The 21,910-nt window shown below is 40.1% G+C and overlaps 1 protein-coding gene across 11 annotated transcripts in view; it reads right to left on the reverse strand.

Annotated features, from left to right (window-relative positions):
- DNAJC13 (DnaJ heat shock protein family (Hsp40) member C13) overlaps window positions 1-21,910 on the reverse strand; it is a 151,945-nt gene that overhangs the window by 82,348 nt on the left and 47,687 nt on the right. For 10 of the 11 annotated variants that reach the window (XM_058183947.1, XM_058183943.1, XM_058183949.1 and 7 more), the window contains 12 exons: window positions 20,593-20,748; window positions 19,320-19,376; window positions 17,829-17,950; window positions 12,144-12,219; window positions 8,787-8,882; window positions 8,482-8,625; window positions 7,418-7,432; window positions 5,648-5,730; window positions 5,408-5,561; window positions 4,224-4,327; window positions 3,980-4,139; window positions 1,637-1,699 (listed from right to left, as the gene is read on the reverse strand). In XM_058183947.1, coding sequence (XP_058039930.1) covers window positions 1,637-1,699; window positions 3,980-4,139; window positions 4,224-4,327; window positions 5,408-5,561; window positions 5,648-5,730; window positions 7,418-7,432; window positions 8,482-8,625; window positions 8,787-8,882; window positions 12,144-12,219; window positions 17,829-17,950; window positions 19,320-19,376; window positions 20,593-20,748 — 1,230 coding nt within the window. The remainder of the gene's footprint in view (window positions 1-1,636; window positions 1,700-3,979; window positions 4,140-4,223; window positions 4,328-5,407; window positions 5,562-5,647; window positions 5,731-7,417; window positions 7,433-8,481; window positions 8,626-8,786; window positions 8,883-12,143; window positions 12,220-17,828; window positions 17,951-19,319; window positions 19,377-20,592; window positions 20,749-21,910) is intronic. The other variant, XM_058183944.1, reaches the window with a different exon arrangement.

Raw genomic sequence — 21,910 nt, forward strand, 5'->3', positions numbered from 1 at the left:
CAGTTCCAGGCCATGATGCAGTCACACTGGAACAAGACCCTCCAGCTCTTCGCCACCAGCGGCACTTCCCTCCACCCTTCGCCCAAAGCCCCACACCAGGAGGCTGAAGCAGACCCCAAGTTGGAATTTCTGCCCCCCTCTGACCCACACCAGAAGACGCCGAAGGGGGAGACTCTCTGCAGCAACACAAATGTTCATTGCACGTATCTACCCCAGGGGCTGTAGTTTGAGGACTCCTGATTTAGTGCAATATAGAAAAATTTTTCTGCGGACCACCAAAATTTTCTCATGGACCACCAGTGGTCCACGGACCATCAGTTGGTGACCGCTGGTCTAAAGTATTCTTGCCTATAGTGGGACAATTGACATGCTGAAAGTATTTTGGTAGCTCTTTCCTTAAATTTGCCTTGTTTAGATCTCCCAAAATAATGGCCAGTGAATCGGGGTATTTGGCTTCAGCCTCCATAATTTGGTTGGTTAGAGTTCATAATGTCTTGTTTACACAGGCTTGTGTTGGGACATAAACAGCAATTAGAAGAAATGAGGAAAATTCACAAGACGAATAGTATGGTTTGCAGTTGATAATGTCTCTTAAGTTTTCATCACAGAATTTATATATTATAGTTATATCCTGAGACCAGCTGTTGTTAATATATAAGCATAATCCTCCTCCCTTCTTTTTACTAGATGTTTCTGCAATTCTGTCTTGATTGTTGAATCTGAAATCCTGGGATATGCAGGCTGCTATCTTCAGTTGATTCATTTAACCAGGTTTCAGAAAAGCACAGGGCTGCTGAATTGTAAAAATCAGAATGGTATCTGTTTAAAAAGAGTATTTTGTTCATCTTATTAGTAAGTGAATGTACGTTGGTTAGGAAAATTGAAGGCAAAGGAGTTTCATTTATCCTATTTCTTAATCTGTTTAAAATCCGTGCCCTTTTACCTCTCTTTCTCAGCTTCTTCTGTTTGGTTTTTTGGGTAATCCATGGCTCTGGGGAAATTGCTTCTTCCTATGTTAGAATCTCCGCGTTTGTAAAGATGGGGGGGGTTGCGCACGCGGTGTGAGATCACAGAAAGCTGCTCCTTAAAGAAACGTTGCTAAATTTTATGTGTATGGGCATATCCTGCAACCAGGATACTATTCCATGAGGTGCATGGAATGCTGTTATCTTTCCACCGAAGTGGTACTTATTTATCTATTTGCGTTTGCATGCTTTTGATCTGCTAGATTAGCAGGAGTTGGAGCTAGATTAGCAGGAGTTAGCAGGAGCAAGTAATGAGAGATCATCCTGTCATGTGGTGCTCGGATTTTGAACCTGGGCTGTCAGCTATCCAGCTGACAAGCTCAGCATCACAAATAACAGTACTCATAATGTAGCCAAAATAGTTTGTCTAAATACTCCTTAAACAAAATATTAAACTGAAATTAATCCACCAACTGTAAAATAATTCTATCAAATGGTTATCTTGTTACAGAATATAAATAAAGTTTATATATTATATGATATAATATCATCATTAATACAATGATATGTTTTCCATTATTTTATATTTATAATAAAAAATCTGAGTTGTTTACAGACAGATCTGTACATGGTTAGCAAATTCAATGCAAGTTGTTTGAATTCTTGCTCACCTTGTTAAGAATCAGTTTGTTAAGGAATATTATCAGCCGGTCCCGTTCCAATCTGTCAGTGCACTATAAAAAATATAAGGCTTGTTTTTTAACAGAAAAAGCATGAAAATGGGTGATTAAGTGCTATCTCAGTTTCCTTTAATGCAGGGGTGTCAAACTCAATTTCATTGAGGGCTGCATCAGGCTGTGGTTGACCTTGTGGGGGGCACGGCTGACTGGGCGGGCATGGCTGACTGGGTGGGCATGGCCAGCTTGACACCACTCCCCAAACTGCTTACATGAATCCTCTTTTGCATTGGGTAGACCAGATTGAAGCCACATTTGCCCGATCTTTCCTTTTCTTATTGGGTAGACCAGGACAGCATCACGGGCTGGATCTGATCACATCGCAGGCTGGATCAGGCCCTCGGACCTTGAGTTTGACACCATTGCTTTAATGCATCATTAGCAACATGCTTAAATAACATTATCTTGCAATCTTGCAATCAACCAAAGACTGAAAATAATGAAAACACTATGACTTTTGGAAATAATAGCCTTGTTTCTACAACAATTATAATAAGGCAGTCATCAACCCAATCAAAGTTTCTAATCAATGGTTAAGCAAATCACAATATCACACTAATTAAATCAAATATCATTTCCTGGAAAACACATAGCTCTGCTTATTTCCTCTAGTACATAGCTAGTATTCCATGAATTCTTATGCCTAGAGAGCATGAGCAAAGTTTCACAGTATGACCGTTAACCAGCCAGCTTCCCATTGTTCTTACAATCAGTCAACAGAGTGGTTTGGCCATTCTAGGCAATATATGGGAGATGTGCTTATGCTGCCAAGTCTTTGTAGCAAATTGTCATAGGAAGGATTTTTCAGCGGCTTTTCTTCTCATTTGTTTGTTTATTTGAAGGAGGATGCAGTATAGGTAAACTGACTATATTTAGGATTTCTTATAACACAATTAATTGCGAGGAATCATTTAACTCTGTGCATGACTGTTTAAGATAAAATGAATGTTCTGGGCTTAATTAATTTTGTCTTGTGAAACTTCTTTGGTAAATTGCACAATACATAAATCTTACTAATTGAAATAAAACTGTGGGAACAGGGATGCTGAAAACAGTAATGATAGAACATAATGACAAAGCACAAATATTGAAGAGTTCCACAGAGGGCTCCCCTTGAAGAGCACTCGGAGACTCCAGGTAGTCCAGAATGCGGTTGCGCGGGTTATTGAGGGAGCGGTTCAGAGCTCCCATGTAACACCTATCCTGCGCAGACTGCACTGGCTACCTGTTGTCTTCCGGGTGCGCTTCAAGGAATTGGTTACCACCTTCAAAGCGCTCCATGGTTTAGGACCAGGATACTTACGGGACTGTCTACTGCCGTCCTCTACCTTCCAGCATTCCGGTGCGTTCCCACAGAGAGGGACTCCTTAGGGTGCCATCAGCCAAACAATGTTGGCTGGCGGCCCCCAGGGGGAGGGCTTTCTCTGTGGGGGCTCCTACCCTGTGGAACGAGCTTCCCCCTGGACTTTGACAATTACCTGACCTTAGGACCTTTCGCCGCGAACTTAAAACCTGTTTATTTCGCATGGCTGGACTGGCTTGATTGTTAAAATTTTAATTTAATTTAATGGGTTTTAAATTTCTGTAATTTTATAGGGTGTAATTTGTATTTTAAATTTTTTGGCCAATTGAATAAGTTTTTTAAGGGTTGTTTTTAATATTATATGTGTTTGAGTTTGTATTTTATTTGGTTGTTCACCGCCCTGTGTCCTTCGGGAGAAGGGCGGTATACAAATTAAAATATTATTATTATTATTATTATTATTATTATTATTATTATTATTATTATTATTATTATTATTATTATTATTATTATTATTATTATTATTATTATTAACTATTAAAACCAGCAAATTCAAATGACAATGACAGTTGTTCCTACATACATATATGTCTCTTTGCCTGCCTACATGCCCCAAAGCTAGATAATGCCAAAGTTTCATAAAATATCTTTCAAGGGAGGGATTCAGAACAATGTTATTATGATTATGGCAAAATCTACAAAATGTATTTTTTGATCTGGCTTTATTGTCTACAATTCAGGATTATCTAACATATTTTAATGCCTTTGGAACACAGGAACGGATACTATAAAAACATCAGTTCTAGTAAGGTCTATGCTAAAGAAATTCAGGAAATAGGATCAATTTATATTCTCATGAAAAATATTCAAAGACAAATCTTAGCTGCTTGCTAGCTAAATTTGGAGAGAGACATTAATAAATCACATTTACTACCTACTTTCCAAAACTCTGCAATAATTTAGGAAATACGTACTCTTTCCAACATCCCTACAATGTATCTAGTATCATTAAAGGGACCTATCTCCTCATAGCATCTTCCATATACAATAGCCAGGGCTTGTAAGCAGAGACATTTCATATTTATTTTAGGAGTGAGCAGGAAACGATGGTACAACTCATTGAAAAATTCATACCTGTCAAGAAAAAGGATAAAGAATGGTTTAAGACTTAGTTTTTACATCTTAAATGCAACTTTTAATGTTAAGATAACAACTTACGATTTTTTTATTGCTTCACTTTCCTCACTCTCATCTTCTTCTAAAAGCAATCTCAAATAATAATCCCCTATTTTAATTTCTTCTGACAGGCATTCATATTTCACCTTGTACAAAGAGAAAGTATGAGAAATGAAATTAATATAAAATCTCAGAATTTTTTTATACAAAATTGAAATTTTTTGTAAGAAACATTCTCATATGTAGAAGATGATAGGGGAATACTTGCTTATTCTTGGGAATATGTACCTATCTGAAGAGGTGAATTTATTTCTCTTTACAACTATTATTTCTTTGTGACACTGTAAAGCAATCAGTAATTGAATAATGAACAATCTCAATTACCCATTAGGATTAATAAATCTCACTGAACTGAATTAACTTATTCTAGAAATGACATCACAGGAACTTGAGCAAGATTTATTTATTTATTTGCTGGAGCTAACATATTTTTCTAATCGAACATAACTGAACAACTTCCATTCACTTCTACAGTAAAAAGGTCAAAATACAACAGTATAATATAAAACAATACAAAAAAGAAATAACAAAAAATTACTAAAAAGTTCAAGGCCAAAAGGCAAAAAAATATGCCAACCATAGGTAAAGATGAGAGTTCTAATTTATCTCAGATATGCTTCTATGTTTGCTTTTTTAAAGTCTAGTTTCCATAACTTTCTTTCAACTATACCACAGGGTCTACTCTGATCTCAAGAGGCAGACTATTTCTAATAAGTGAGGAAGCAACAGAAAAGCTTAACTCTTTGGACCCTATATATTTTATTTTATTTTATTTTATTTTTGTTTACATTTATACCCCGCCCTTCTCCGAAGACTCAGAGCGGCTTACAGTGTATGACATCCTTAGGATGGAAAGAATCTGAATCATAATCATAATGTATCAGCAGAAGCCACTGGACAATTCCATAGATAACCAGGACTGGAGGCATATGGGGCTTAATTTGATAGGCTAAATTTTCTTACTTTTATAATACTCCCAATGATTAGAATTCCAATAGGAATTTTTTAAATAGAAAGGGCACTGATTTGTATCTATATAAATAATTTTAATCAGAATTTTATGTACTAATAGTTTAGAAATGGCAAGATGGTTACATTCAAAATAAACTAAGCTTCTAATTTCATGGGAATATCAGTTTTCATGGGAATATCAGATGAAGACATACTTCAAATTCATGGTGATTCCAGGAAATGACATTGGTGCTGCCAAGTTCTCTGTCAATCTGAAATGCCCGCATTTCAGTCTCTAAGGAATCTCTTAATTCTTCCCTTGTTTTGAAATTCCAGATCAAATTGGATCTAGCGTGATCTTGGAGAAATCTATACAAACAGTGCAAGAAACAGATTTTAAATGATAATTTTTAAAAATGTTAAAGATGCACACCATTTGTCTCTGAATTGTTTACCGGTAATAAAAGAGATCCCAGTTGGCTTGTATTTTTATCCTTTGCCTTCGTTTCCTTAGTATTACTGGCTTCTGATTGAGGTTCTACAAAATAAAGTCAATCAAATTATGTCCTGAAAATAACTGAACATACAGTGAAATGAGTTCATGCATTTCATGGAAATATGGAGCTTTCCTGTTATGAAAAGTAGAAGCTTTCTCAAAAATCTTAGGTACCTTTTTCCCCATCTAAAGCATTGATAGGCCATTGTATCAATATGGATCAATTTTATAAAATTTAAGAAATGAGGCAAATATGGCCTCAATCGTTTCTGCTTTGCACTACAGACAGCCTTAATTTATGATAGTTTAAAGCAACAATGCCTCAGCAAAAGTGACATCTTTGACATTATGATTGTCACACTCCCCAGTCATGTGATCACAATTCAGATGCTTGTCCCAAAAGGTGCTTTTTCAGAAGACAACTGGACTTTGTTTTTCCTTTTGAAGAAATTTCACTTCTCATCCATGAAGCTTCTTCAGCTCTGACAGGACAGAGGGGAATGGAATATAAATCCTTGCAGGCAGCTGGCAATCTGCATCCTTTTAGAGGGTTGTTGAAGTACTTGGAGGTTTATCTGTGTCTTTAGGGTCACCTGAATAGTGCTCCTGATTCCTGTAGTCTGCAATCCAAGAAGCTTCTTCAGCTTCTATAGATGAGAAGTGAAACATCTTCAAAAGAAAAAACAAAAAGTCCTGGAAAAGCATCTTTGGGACAACCATGACCTAGATGACTGAGAATTTCTACAGACTTTTAGCTATACAGTTTGGGATAAACAGCCTTTGAATGGTGTGGGAGTAGGAATGGATTTCTAAAGGAAAAGATTGCAGATTACAGGAACCAGGAGCACTACTCAAGTGACCTGAAGACACAGATAAACTTCCAAGTGCTTCAATGACTCTCTAAAAGGATGCAAATGATCAGCTGTCTGAAAGGAATATAAATTATTCCATTCCCCACTGTCCTCTCAGAGCTTCTTGGATGAGAAGCAAAACGTATTCAAGAAACAAGAAAGTCCAGATGACTCCTGAAAAACCACCTTTGGACAACTATGACTTGGATGACTGAGAATCTCTACAGACTTATAGCAACTCAGATGCTTGGAAACCAGGTCCCATTAACAATGGTTGTAATATCTGGTGACCATGTGATGACAATCTGTAACCTTCCCAGCTACCTTCTGATAAGCAACATCAATTGAGGAAACCAGATTCACTTACAACTATTTGATTCACTTAATGAGTCCATGTTTCACTTAACAATTGCAATTATTTGCTTAATGGCCAAAGTAAAAATTGTTGTAAAATTGGGTCTGGTCATGTGATGATTTGCTTTATGATCACATCAATTTACAAAGGAAACTCTGTTCCCAGTTGTAGCCATAAATCAAGAACTACATGTAGCTTCTTTTTCATTGCTATGGAATCTTAGCAATTCACTGCAAAAGTATGGTATAAAACCACTTAACAATGTTGTTATATGATGTGTAAGAAAGTAACTTCTTTACAATGTTTATGAAAATAACTGGAAATACAAGGCAATCAATCTGGAGAAGAATAACCATAATAGAAGATAAGTTAGCAAGTGAAGACTTCTATATTTTTACAGAGCTGAAACATGAATAATAAGCCAAACTTAACCAAGTAATAGTATTAATCAATTTTATATTGATAGACAATACACTAAGCTACCATAATTCAAGGCAGTTTGCAGAAAAGAATAAAGACTCACCATATTGTTTCTATCCTAGTTGTATTTGGGAAATAAAAGAAAAACAAAATTTATGTTTAACAGAAATGCCTCTCAAAGGTTTTAATATTTTAGAACAACCTCAAACAAATAAGATATTTGTATATAATAGCACTATGGGCTGAGAACATTAGATCACACCTCTAACTTCTACTAACCGCACTGTTGGTGGGAGGGGATGTTCGTAGGCCAAAGTAATAGAAAATATTAGCATTGGAAAATGTAATGTCATTTAATGCACTGGATATATAGCAAATGTATGAACTAAAAGGGGTTCTCATTTTTCTCCACTTATTCCAAAAAAAGAGCCTAGAACTTTAGGTGTAGCCACAACTGAAATTGCATAATACATGTTAGTCATACTTATAATTTCAAAAATTGATATATTTAGTACTCTGAACCGAATGGATAATAAGGCTATTTACAATGCTTCTATCTATTTCTATTATGTCAACATCAAACATCATATATTTAGCATACTATCCATATTGAAGTTGGTTTGTTTTTGGATTAGCATCTTGCACAACTCCCTCTTCAGAAGAAAACCAAGGTTTACTTACAGACTATTCAGCCAAAACATAAATCACATTATAGCTAAGAACAGAGTATAAATCAGATTACAACTTTGTAACATAAAAAGCCATAAACAATTATATGCATCAAAAAGGTACATAAATACATAAGTAAGCAGAAAGATGGAAGGAAAGCAAATTCTAAGACAAATTGAGAATTTGTCATACAGATATTTTCATACATCTAAATATATTAACTACTCAAATGATACAGGTGTTCCCTTAATAAACTCCCTTATAAATTCCCTTTATAAACAGCAGTTATCTTAAATACTAATTTCCCAGTTTCAAGAAAAGACTTGATTAGGCATCACCTTTAATAGAAGGAACTATCTTCAATTTTTCTGTAGATAAGAATATATTGATAATACATTCAGAGTCACCTATAAAATCAACACAACCAAACACATCTAGACAAACAACTGAAATGAAAAGAAATCATATTATCAGGAACACAAAAAAATAGTATTATACCTCTTTTTGTGCTATTCCCATTTTGTCTCGCCAGTGCATCAAAACCAAATCCACCTTTTCTTTAGCAAATTTTTCAACCCCTTTAGCAGCTTTTCCTGCAAGTCGTTGCCATTCTGGCACTTTATTAAACTTCCCATACTGATCCTAAAGAGGAAAGTTCATCAATCACCAAAATTAATTTATAGAAATCAATTATCCACAGAAATAATGAAAATTGAGCTAAATCATTTTTACCTTCACTAAAGCCATGATATTTTTAATCAGATGTACAATAAAACAATTCAAGAGGAAAATTTATTACTTACATTTGCAATTTTTAAGTTATCCCTAATATGCATCCGATCCCAGTCCTTTTCCGGAACAGGGTCATTACTGTCCAAGTAAGCAAGTAAACCTGATGGCTAAAGCCACATATATACAAATGATGAACACAAAGCATCAAATGCAATTACATTACTTATCAAAACTTTTTTTTATTTATTATTATTCATATTTATATACCGCCCTATCTCCCAAAGGACTCAGGGCAGTTTACAGGCATTTAAAAACAGATAAATACAGTCTAAAAACAATTAAAAAACTTATTCTAAAAGCCTAATAATTAAAAATATAAGAATAAAACCCAATTTAAAACCCGTAAATTAAAATCTAGCTCAGTCCTGCGCAATTAAATAAGTATGTTTTAAGCTCGCGGCGGAAGGTCCGAAGGTCCGGAAGCTGACGAAGTCCTAGGGGCAGTTCGTTCCAGAGGGTGGGAGCCCCCACAGAGAAGGCCCTTCCCCTGGGCGTCGCCAGACGACATTGCCTCGCTGACGGCACCCTGAGGAGTCCCTCTCTATGAGAGTGCACGGGTCGGTGAGAGGTATTCGGTAGCAGTAGGCGGTCCTGTAGATAACCCGGCCCTATGCCATGGAGCGCTTTAAAGGTGGTCACCAAAACCTTGAAGCGCACCCGGAAGGCCACAGGTAGCCAGTGCAGTCTGCGCAGGATGGGTGTTATGCGGGAGCCACGAGGGGCTCCCTCTATCACCCGCGCAGCCGCATTCTGGACTAACTGTAGCCTCCGGATGCCCTTCAAGGGGAGCCCCATGTAGAGAGCATTGCAGTAATCCAAGCGAGACGTCACGAGTGCGTGAGTGACCGTGCATAGGGCATCCCGGTCCAGAAAGGGGCGCAACTGGCGCACCAGGCGAACCTGGTAGAACGCTCTCCTGGAGACGGCCGTCAGATGATTAGATAATTAAGTCAAGATTTGTTATAATTTTCTACAAATTTAAGCATCAATTACTATTTGACACATATAATATACCATATTTTTCAGAGTATAAGACGCACTTCCCCCCCCAAAAAAATGAGGGTGAAAATCTGGATATGTCTTATACTCCGAATGTAGCCCCACCCAGCTTCTCAAATGGAGGCTTCAGAGGCTGAAAAAAAGCATCGGAAATGAAGCTTCAGAAAAGAAGCCCCCAAACAGAGCTTCCGAGGCTTTATTACTGAAGCTTTGTTTCAGAGGCTTTCAGAGGCAGAAAAAAGTTTTTCTGAATTTCAGAAGTTTCATAGGCAGAAAAAAAAAGCAAAAAAAAAAGCAAGGCACAGAGCTCACAACCAAGGAACCTGTTGCTAAAATTCACCTCTGGGAACAGCTGATTGGGGTATTCCGGGAGGCCGATCCACCTGCCAATCAGCTTTTTTCTTATTTTCCTCCCCCAAAAACTAAAGTGCTCTTATACTCCGGTACGTCTTATATTCCAAAAAATACGGTACATCTTTATTTTATTCAACTGTTATTTTTAATCAGGTGTTGTAGTGCCATTTTATTAAGTTATCTCATTTTCCATACATCACAGAGTGGTGACTATCATATGTTTCTCCATAGGTAGGGATTTTCATGTATCTTACATTCTCTAAAAACATTTCAACATTATCAATACTCGTATGATCTGCGGTAGCTGGGGCGGAGGGGATTTTATTATATTATAAAAATTTATTGGATCTCTTTTTATTAGTTTTGTTGTTTTATATGATGTTTTAAATGATGTTCTGTATGCTGCCTTGAGTTTCCATGTGTGAATAGGTGGCAATATAAATTCAATAAAATCAATCAATCAATCAATCAGTCTACTAGAAATAGTCAAGAATAAAAAAGCTATATGGGGCTTAGTTATGCCTAATTATGCCTTAGTTACACTAGTGTTTTTTTGTTTTTGTTTTTTTAATCCTACCTATGAGAATTCTCAAAGTATAAAAGATTAGCCAAACAGCGGGCGCAAAGGACTCATGTTTTGAGAAATAAATTCTAAAATGCTTTGAACATGATATTACTATAATTGAGAGACGGAAAAAGCTCTGCTGCTAATTCCATATTCATAGTTCAATTCAGAGGCATCTTTCATACTGAAAACTATTTCCAGCTCTGTCTAACACGTTTTTGCTGTAACATGGAAAACTCATATAATAGCTTCTGTTAGTGCAATGACTTGCTATTTGAAAATCTATAGTCATAGTACTGCAGAAGTGTTCTTGCTTAGGTAAGAGATCTTCTAGGCAGGGTGTCAGTAATCTGCGGCTCCAGAGCCACATGTGAGTCTTTCATTCCTCTGCTGCAGCTCCCTGTCGCAGCAGAGAGATGAAAGAGCTATGGCCTAGTCGTGGCAGTGGTGATAGCCGGAGCCTTAGTGCGGGAGCGAAATGTCCCTCCACTGAAGAAACAGCATTCCACCTTTGTTGTGGTACATTTGCTGTTGCTGCCTCCATGGCCTGTCCGCTGCTCTCACAGCACCTTGTGCAGAACAGTGAAATTTAGCACACTTCATAATGGGGGAGATGGGGTCCCCTCCTCCTGGAGCCCATTATGACGCAGAGCCACAATGGGACCCTGCATCGTTGTTGGCTCGCTCTCGCCTCCCAGATGTCAGTTGCTTTTCCTGCAGAGCCGCTGGTGTTGTGAAGTCCTGCCTCCTCGCTGGCCAGCTGGTATTCAGCTCTCCAACGACCAGTTGATTGTTGGTGTGCTGCTCCTGGACTTGTCAGCCTCCAGACGTCAGATTCCCACCACCCAGCATCAGTTCAAGGTTCCTTGTCCCTCGCAGGGGGGGGGGGAAGAGAGAGAGGCAGATAGGGAGAGAGAGAGAGAGACAAGAGACAGAGAGAGAGGGAAAGAGAAAGAGAGAGAGGGGAGGGAGGGAAGGAGAGAGAGAGAAAAGAGACATATATATATATAGAGAGAAACAGACAGAGCCCGGGGGGGGGGGAGATGGCAGGAGGGAAAGAGCGACAGAGACAGAGAGAGAGAGAGAGAAAAAAGGGGAAGTGAGGGGGGGAAAGAGAGAAGAAAGAAAGAGAGAGAGAGAGAGTGTGTGTGTGAGAGAGAGAGAGTCATGTGACTGAGTGGGTGTAAGTGATGTTCAGTTGGCCATGCCCACCCAGGTTTTGTGGCTCCCAGTGTTTTCTTTTCTGTGGGAAACTGGTCCAAATGGCTCTTTGAGAGTTTAAGGCCGCAGACCCCTGTTCTAGGCCTTGGCTAATATTTACCAATCTAAAAATATGTAACAAACGTTTCTACTAAAATACCTTTCAAAAAGCTATTTAAAATGTCTATTGCAGAGAAACGGCCGGAGTGTCATAAATAAAAAAGCCTTCTCGAGAAACATTTTCACTTACCAAGATACGCTTCAGTAAGTTCAAAGCAGTTGTATTTTCAGCTGTCCAAAGACCCACTAGATGTCTACTTAGCTGCCTAAGAATTAAAGTGGAAAAAACATTTTATTAAAAAAAAAATGAAGTTCAAAGACAAGTCTTCCAACAGTACTATTGCTCAGCAACTATTTAGAATCTTCAACTATCTTCCAAATTAAAACTGCTGTGTAATCTACCTCATTCTAAAGCCTTGTGATTCAGTAAACACTGTATTTTTAAAAACCCAATCAATGTTATAAGGCAACTTACTACCTACTACACATTACAACAGCTTTCAATCTACCATGTTTTCCCGAAAATAGGATATATCCCAAAAATAAGGCCAAGCCTGATTTTGGGGTGGGTGTAAATATACACCCTTCCCCAAATAAGCCCTACTGATGGGGTGGGCGTGGCCAGCACAAGAAGCAGCCTTTCCCTTCCCCAGTCACCTCGGGCTTCTTAATTGGATCAGCAGAGCTGCTCAGGCCACCATTCACAGCTGATTCATGGGTGCTGCTTCAGCCAGTGCCTCCAGCAAGAATGGCCGCTTTTGCCATCGATTGTGGCCACTTCTGCAACAGGAAGCCAAGCAACGCACCCCATGTGCCTAGCGCCAGCCTTCCAAAGGGTACTGTAGCAGCAGCTATCCACAATTTTTTTTATCCTTATTTCATTCCGACTATACTGGGCCATGTGGGTCGGGACAAAATAAAGGTTAATAATTGTGGATAGCTGTTGCTACCCTTTCGAAGGCTGGCGCAAGCCACGAGTCTGCTGCTGCAGAGGTGGCTGTGACCAAGGAGCACTTTTGGGAGAGAAGGCAAAGGGGAAGTGAGTGCTTGCAAACTCTCATTCCATTCCTGCCTCTCCGCTGGGCGACTCCCGGCAGCCCCAGATGCCCAAGGCCCGTGCCTGCCTGGCTCCCTTTTCCACAGTGCTTGGCTCTTTATCGAGGACAGTGGCAGGTGGGGTGGAGGAGAAGCGAGACGCATGGAGCAAGACAGGGCTCGCTCCTCTTGCCGTCTCTTCTTCCCCTCTCACCCGGCATGGCAGGGCTTCCTGCCCCTACCCAAATTGGATGCAATTTGGGGGTGGCAGGTGGGGAGGGGTCGGGCCGGGGAGACAAGAGACATATGTCTTACCTGCCAAGACACCTGTTGCGTGTCTTGCTGTTGTCTGTAGGCAAACCCGTTGTACTGTAAAACCAAACTTCTCGTGAGTTCGAGAAGTTTGATTGAACTTGCAAGGTTTTTTTTTACCCTACAACGTGTTTGCCTGCAGACAACAGTGAGACACGCAACAGAGCTGCAAGGCAGGTAAGACACATGTATCGTGTCTCCCTGGCCTCACCCCACCCCACCTGCCACCCCCAAATTGCATCCAATTTGGGCAGGGGCAGGAAGCCCTGCCTTGCCTGGCGAGAGGGGGAGAAGAGATGGCAAGAGGAGCAAGTCCTGTCTCGCTTCATGCATCTTGCTTCTCCTCCACCCCACCTGCCACCCCCCTCGACAAAGAGATGGTGGGGAAGAGCAGCAGCTAGGCTGCTGTTACAGTACCACTGGGGTGCGTGGAGCCATCTTATCTGCCTTGCAGCTTTGCACTGTGTCTCACCATTGTCTGCAGGCAAACAAGTAGGGTAAAAGGCCGCCTTGAAAGAGGCGGTGGTGAGACCCCTCCTTAAGAAGCCTTCCCTGGACCCGGCTGTTTTAGGTAATTATCGTCCAGTCTCCAACCTTCGCTTCGCGGCGAAGGTTGTAGAGAGTATGGTGGCATATCAGTTTCCCCTGCACCTGGATGAAACCGTCTATCTAGACCCGTTCCAGTCCGGTTTCCGGCCCGGTTACAGCACAAAGACGGCTTTGGTCGCGTTGGTGGATGATCTCTGGAGGGCCAGGGATAGGGGTTGTTCCTCTGCCCTGGTCCTATTAGACCTCTCAGTGGCTTTCGATACCATCGACCATGGTATCCTGCTGCGCCGGCTGGAGGGATTGGGAGTGGGAGGCACCGTTTATCGGTGGTTCTCCTCCTATCTCTCCGACCGGCCGCATTCGGTTTTGACAGGGGGGCAGAGGTCGCACCCGAGGCGCCTCACTTGTGGGGTGCCGCAGGGTCGATCCTCTCGCCTTCTGTTTAACATCTACATGAAGCCGCTGGGTGAGATCATCAGTGGTTTCGCGTGAGGTATCAGCTGTATGCGGATGACACCCAGCTGTACCTTTCCACGCCGGACCACCCCAACGAAGCTATCAAGTGCTGTCCCGTGTCTGGAGGCTGTACGGGTCTGGATGGGGAGAAACAGGCTCAAGCTCAATCCTCCAAGACAGAGTGGCTGTGGATGCCGCATCCCGCACAGTCAGCTAAATCCGCTGACCATCGGTGGCGAGTCATTGGCCCCGATGGAGGGGTGCGCAACTTAGCGCCCTCCTGGATGAACGGCTGTCTTTGGAAGATCATTTGACGGCCGCTCCAGGAGAGCGTTTACCAGGTTCGCCTGGTGCGCCAGTTGCGCCTTTCTGGACCGGGATGCCCTGTGCACAGTCACCCACGCACTCGTGACGCCCGCCTGGATTACTGCAATGCTCTCACATGGGGCTCCTTGAAGGGCATCCGAGGCTGCAGTTAGTCCAGAATGCGGCTGCGCTGGTGATAGAGGGAGCCCTCGTGGCTCCCGTGATAACACCTATCCTGCGCAGACTGCACTGGCTGCCTGTGGCCTTCCGGTGCGCTTCAAGGTTTTGGTGACCACCTTTAAAGCGCCCATGGCATAGGGCCGGGTTATCTACGGGACCGCCTGCTGCTACCGAATACCTCTCACCGACCCGCGCCTCACAGAGAGGGACTCTCAGGTGCCGTCAGCGAGGCAATGTTGCCTGGCGACGCCCAGGAAGGGTTTTCTGTGGGGCTCCCACCCTCTGGAATGAACTGCCCCCAGGACTTCGTCAGCTTCCGGACCTTCGGACCTTCCGCCGCGAGCTTAAAACATATCTATTTAATTGCGCAGGACTGAGTTAGATTTTAGTTTATGGGTTTTATCTTGGGTTTTAATTTTTATATTTTTAATTAAGGCTTTTGAATAAGTTTTTTAATTGTTTTTAGAATTGTATTTATTGTATTTCTTGCTTTTAAATGCCTGTAAACCGCCCTGAGTCCTTTGGGAGATAGGGCGGTATATAAATATAAACAATAAATAAAATAAAAAAAATAAAAAAACCTCGTGAGTGCAATCAAACTTCTTGAACTTGCGAGAAGTTTGGCTTTACCGTCTAACATGTTTCCCTGCAGACAAAGGCAAGACATGCGACAGAACTGCAAAACAGGTAAGACATGTGTTTCATGTCTCTCCGGCCCCTGGCGAGGGGGGGAAAGAGATGGCAAGAGGAGCGAGTCCCGTCTCGCTCCGCGCACCATGCTTCTCCCCTGCCCCACATGCCACCCCCCTCGATAAAGAGCTGGGTGCTGTGGACAAAGGAGCCGGGCGGGTACAGGCTTTGGGCATCTGGGGCTGTCAGGGGTCACCCAGCAGAGGTGGGAGTGGGCTGGGAGTTTGCAGGCGAGGGGGATGGATGGATGGAAGGGAGGCGGGCAAGTATCAAGAACGCTGGGGAGATTGCCACCTTTGGTTGCCCCAGTGAACAGCTGATGAGAAGCTGTGTTGCAATGAGCAGCACAACACAGCAGCAGCCATGAGGTGGCCACGCTTGTCGCCTCCTGCACCACCAAAATAATAAGACCCCGTGATAATAAGGCCAAGTCCTTATACCGGGGTTTAAAAAAATATAAGACAGTGTCTTATTTTTGGGGAAACACGGTATCAACTTCCAAAATGATGTGTCTAGGTGTTTTAGTAGAACTCTGTATGTAAGTTAGATTGTAGCAGTAGTAGAAATTGTTTAATTTAATAAGAAGATAATACTGCTGGTAGTGATATCAATATAAGGGAAGAACAACCCCAAGCCAACAAGAAAGGGAGATAGATTACTGTGGGAAATAACTACCAAAGGCAAGCACCAACTGAAACACAGTCCAGACAGTATAGGTCCGTGATGGGAAACCTATGGCATGCATAACACATGTGGCATATGGAGCCATATTGGTGAGCACGTGCGCTCAGCTCCGGCACACATACCTGTGCTGGCCAGCTGATTTTTGAACCTTCTGGGCACACAGGAAGTAGGGAAACAAGCTGCTTCCTGCCTCCAGAGGGCCTGGAGGGGTGGGGAAGGCTGTTTTCACCCTCCCCAGGCTCCTAGAAAGGCTCTGGAGCCTGGGGAGAGCAAAAAAATGGGCCTACTGCCAAAAGCGGGGAGAGTGTAGGAAAGTCGCGCACCATGAGCGAGACGGGGCACATAGAATTATGGGTGTGGCATGCGCACGCATGACCCCGCTGCCCAACCCCCACTTTTGACACACGATGGTAAAAAAGGTTAGCCATCACTGGTATAGATGGTCTTCAATTTACAATCATTCATTCTGTGACTTTTAGAACTTACAATGACGCCGAAAAAGTAACTTGTGACCATTTTTCATACTTGCAACCATTGCAGGTTTCCCACAGCCACACAATCAAAATTCATACACTTGATAACTGGCACTTATTTATGACAGGATCATGTGATGATCTTTTGCAACATTCTTACAAGCAAAGTCAATGGGGAAGCCAGATTCACCACTATATTATTAACTTAATAAGTGCGGTGATTCACTTAACCATGGAAAAAAGATAATAAAATGGGGCAAAATTCACTTAATAAATATCTTGCTTAAGAACAAAAATTTTGGGCTCAGTTGTGTTTGCAAGTCAAGGATTGTATTCAATACTGTAATAGAAATAATTGTAATTGTTTAATGCAGGGTTAGTCAACCTTTTTATACCTACTGCCCACTTTTGTATCTCTGTTAGTAGTAAAATTTTCTAACTGCCCACCGGTTCCACAGTAATGCACCGTGTATCATCGTCTACGCATGCCTCTCGCACATTGTGAATTGGGTTTGGGAGGGGGCGCCAGCTACCAGCTCTGCTTGTCTGTTACAGCTGGATGGTATGGGGGTAGATGCACGAGCTATTCTGGGACGAGGCTCTTTTGTTTGAGGTTGCACTATAGCGCCATTTAGTTTCATTTAGGGAACGTGAACTAAACTTATGCGCGGGTGATAGAAATAGTATATTTTCAGAAATTTAAATTGTCACGTGGAATTTTATGAAAACCTAATGAAAATGTTTTTAAATAATGCTATGAATTTTTTTTAAAAAGTCAATTAAATTTTTTAAAAAAGGAAAGTGCTTCAGTATCGGACAAAACCCCTACCGCCCACCATGTTGACTATCACTGGTTTACTGTAATGATTAAAGTGCTAAAACTGGGAGAGTATAAATACTAGTCCTCCTGCAGATTCAGAAACTGGCTGGGTGATATTGCTCACTCTCAATCCAAGCTACATGATAGGCTGTAACTGTGGAAAAATAGGAAGCATTCTAGATGCTGCCTTGAGTTGTACAAAATAAAGATGAGGTATAAATCTAACAACTGGGAAGAGATAGAAAAGTAATGAATGTATATTCTTTCAGCGTATAGTTCTTCTGCAGCAATCAGTTTCAGTATAAAAGACAAAGATTACTGCACAAAAGGCCTTAGAGCATTTAAACAAGTAATTTAAGTCTGGACTCACCTATTGGTACGCATCCTTTGATCTGTGCTTATAGTAAACATAGCGGTATGCAAGTGGCGAGGCAAGGCACCTTCACTGAGAGCAAGTTCTTGCATTTTAGTTGCTATTTCTTTATCTCCCTCCTTTGGGAAAAATGGAATAAAATTTAAAAAACAATTATTTTGCAGTTTTTGGAACTAGAAGTTACTACCTGCACATATAAGACTGTTAATATTAAAATGTAAAGCTAATTGTTCATATCAATACTTCTGTTATTATTTCCGTTATGACAAAAAATATCTGAAGCAAATCTGAATATAACTGATATAATTATTTCATCTTTAAAAATACAAAAGTAGCATTGGAAAAAGGAATACTTTCTCATCATACAAAATTTTACAAAATAATTCAAGAAGTTTCCTGGAATACATTAAGACCATAAAAGGTTATTTTTTGCAATGCCTAATTGATTCTATTAATAGTGTGCATTTATATTTTCATAAATATTGCCATATAAAGGTTTTAACAGCTGAAATTCACCTGAAGTCAAAAACTTCCTTGTAAGAAAAAATAGCAATATAAAGAATTATATTTATCATGGAAGAGAATGTTCCAGAAAATTCTAAACTGTTGTTTTTTTCCTCTGCATCATGCCAAATCTTCTCCCAGTACATGACATTTCTTGGGCAATTTGGTGATTTCCAGAAGTAAATCTGAAGGGCTGTGTGTTCCACCCCTGAATTTAATTCTGATTACCATGTCCAGAACTTCTTGAACCATTCCTTGGTAAGAGGATTTATTTCTTGAAACTGCCAAATAATTACCAGAACAACATAATCTAGAACTTTGGCATGGGTTATGGCTAGATGAATTTTGCAAAACCAAAGGGAAAAAAACCCATAGCCTGTTTATGCAGGTAGTCCTTGACCTTAAGGTTACAAGGAATCTAAAAAAGGTATTTAGAACCCAGATTTGAAATTCTGATGGCCGCACCTCTTCAGTCTTATTTTGGAGGGTAGGCAACTGGTCTGCACTTATGCCCATTTTAAGCCCATTTTCAGTGTTCCGCAGTTGCATCATTTTCTTCAGTTTCTGGCAAAAATGATGCATAACAAACAATGGATTCACTTAAGAACTGCATCGTGGCTTTATGACTGATGCAGTTACTTAAGAATTGCCACCAAAAAAAGTTGTAAAATTGGGTGTAGTCACATGACGACCTAATTACCATATTGACTTAAAACTGTAAATGTGGGTTCAATTATAATCATAAGTTGAGGACTAGCTGTACATTGCTTGTAAGACAGAATAACTTTAGAACAAAAAATTGTGCTGAAGAATTAAATATTTTCACTAACAGTTCATTCTAAACAACTGCTTTTAGTTGAATGAAAAATAAATTAAGTTAAACAAAGAGTTCATCACGTTTCTTCATGTTTATTTTATACAAGTTGTTTACCACTCAAATGTACCCTTTTTTTTAAAAAAAAAATCTTTTAAAATAAGACTTACTTCTATTATTGCCTTCATAACCAGTCCAGCTCCTTTCACAATGGCCATGGAAGGGTGCTGTGAAAATAATGCATAAGAAAGCAATATAGTGGGGACATAGTGAATTGGTGAGTCTAAAACTATGGGGGTTGACTGTCATTAGTGATAAACAGACTGCAACTCAGAGCCTTCATGTTCTATAGCAGATCAGCTCCTATTTAATTTAGTTTCCAAGGACTTGACAATCCCAGTGTGAGAAAAATAGTATCATATTATGGTAGTTGTTCTTAAAACCGTTTACCTTTTTCAGACTTTATTAATGGAAAAAATCAGTAAAAATGGTGTTATTTATTTATACAACCTTTTAAGTGTCCTGCTCTTATAAACCTGTACAGGACGGATTGCTTTAAATAATGAGAAATTATTTGTCTATGTTTAACATGAAATATTTACAAGGATATGTTAAAACATCAAAAGCAAAGAATTGAGTCATGGAATAAAGAATTGTAGATGCCATTTACTTGTGTCAATTTTCAATTATTTCATAGCAAATTGGGATGTGAGGAAGCGGAATCCATTAAAAAAATACAATTTGTGGATTTTTCCACATAGGAGATGGATACAAGAATTATCAATGCTGGAAAGAGAAATCTACCCCTGATTTTCAGCAACAAATCAAATTTTTATAGGTTCTTAAAAATCTAATGCAAATGTATGCAAGTTATACATTCCATTTACAATATTATTTTTCCTCTTTATAATATTCATTCTGAAGCATTTATTATTTATAAGATTGTCCATCTCACTGGGTGATTCTGGTCAGTGAACAAAGTTTTAAAATTAGAAATAATTAAAATAACACAAACATTAAAGTACATCACAGCCAAAAATTAACCGCAAAACACATCTCTTATACACTTGGGGCCCCGAGCAGAGAGCCAGTTCTTTAAGGATTTACAAAAAGCCAGCAAGGTCAGCGCCATTCTGATCTCCAGAAGATGATTACTTAAGGGAGATGCTATAGGCCCTGCTGACCGGCATTCCTTATCCTCCAGAATCTGAAGAATGCCAGCTTGAGCAGATTGGAAAGGTAGAAACAACTGGGAAAAGAGATAGTCCCTCAAATAACGTAGTCCCAAGTCATGAAGTTACATGATATTAACGCTTTTGTATATGCATATTTTTTGTTAGTTTGATATAATCAAATTAAAAAGTTCAATCCATATAAAATGTACAATTAACAATGGGAACAAAGTTAAAAAATTTCTGAAATGTTTCTTAACACCATATTAACCTGAAAGAGCTTGAAGAGTGTTCTTCCATTAGATGCAACCATCTCTAATAACATATCAAACTGCTGCCCTTCTGTTGTTTCACTATAAGGAGCACAAAGTGCAAAAGTAAGGAAGTCCAGAAGTGAACTAATAACTAGGGCACCTGTTCCATATTCCTAGAAATGAAAAATATATTCATTTTAAAAGATTTCACAGAAAAAAATGTCAAATACTCATGAACTATTCTTTTTACTCCAAAGGAAGATGAGCTGAATATAAGACTATCACTTTAACTCCAAAGGAACAGCAGCAGAGGTGGGTTTCAGCAGGTTCTGACCAGTTCTGGAGAACCGGGAGCGGAAATTTTGAGTAGTTCGGAGAACCAGTAGTAAAAATTCTGACTGGCCCCACTCCCATCTATTCTCTGCCTCTCAGGTCCCAGCTGATCAGGAGGAAATGGGGATTTTGCAGTATCCTTCCCCTGGATTGGGGAGGGAATGGGGATTTTGCCGTAACCTTCCCCTGGATTGGGGAAGGAATGGAGATTTTACAGTATCTTTCCCCTGCCATTCCCACCAAGCCGCAACCACCAAGCCACACCAACAGAATCGGTAGTAAAAAATTTTGAAACCCACCACTGAACAGCAGGCAAAATAAAACCTATTGCTTCTGATTCTGGAAATTTCTCTCTTTCCAATAAAACTTCAGTAGGCATACGCTGCATGTCAGAAGTGATATTCAGCAGGTTCTGACCAGTTCTGGAGAACCGGTAGTGGAAATTTTGAGTAGTTCAGAGAACCGGTAAATACCACCTCTGATTGGCCCCGCCCCCATCAATTCTCTGTCTCCCAAATCCCAACTGATTGGGAGGAAATGGGGATTTTGCAGTAACTGTCCCCTGGAGTGGGAAAGGAATGGAGATTTTACAGTATTCTGCCACGCCCACCAAGCTATGCCTACAGAACCGGTAGTAAAAAAATTTGAATCCCACCACTGCTGCAGTGTATGTAACTACAAAAAACACATTCCAAAGAGGTAGCCCAGGTCATTAAAAAGAATAAACTCCTTAATAAAATTGTCTGTAAAAGAAATTGCAGTATAAAATTACAGTTTATACTGTTAAATTGTGTCCAATTTATATGCACAAGCTATTGTCCTTGCTGGACATAATTTATCTTCAAAAAGGATTAAAATTCAGTCCATAAGATATTATGGTTGATTTTCAAAAAAATATCCTTGAAACAATCTGCAGTGATTACAGTCACTTCTTTGCTTTCAACAACTATATTCACCTTCTATTATACAACTACAATATTAGATGATATCTCATTAGGTATT

The sequence above is a fragment of the Ahaetulla prasina genome, chromosome 4 (assembly GCF_028640845.1).
Source record: "Ahaetulla prasina isolate Xishuangbanna chromosome 4, ASM2864084v1, whole genome shotgun sequence".
NCBI lineage: Eukaryota > Metazoa > Chordata > Lepidosauria > Squamata > Colubridae > Ahaetulla > Ahaetulla prasina.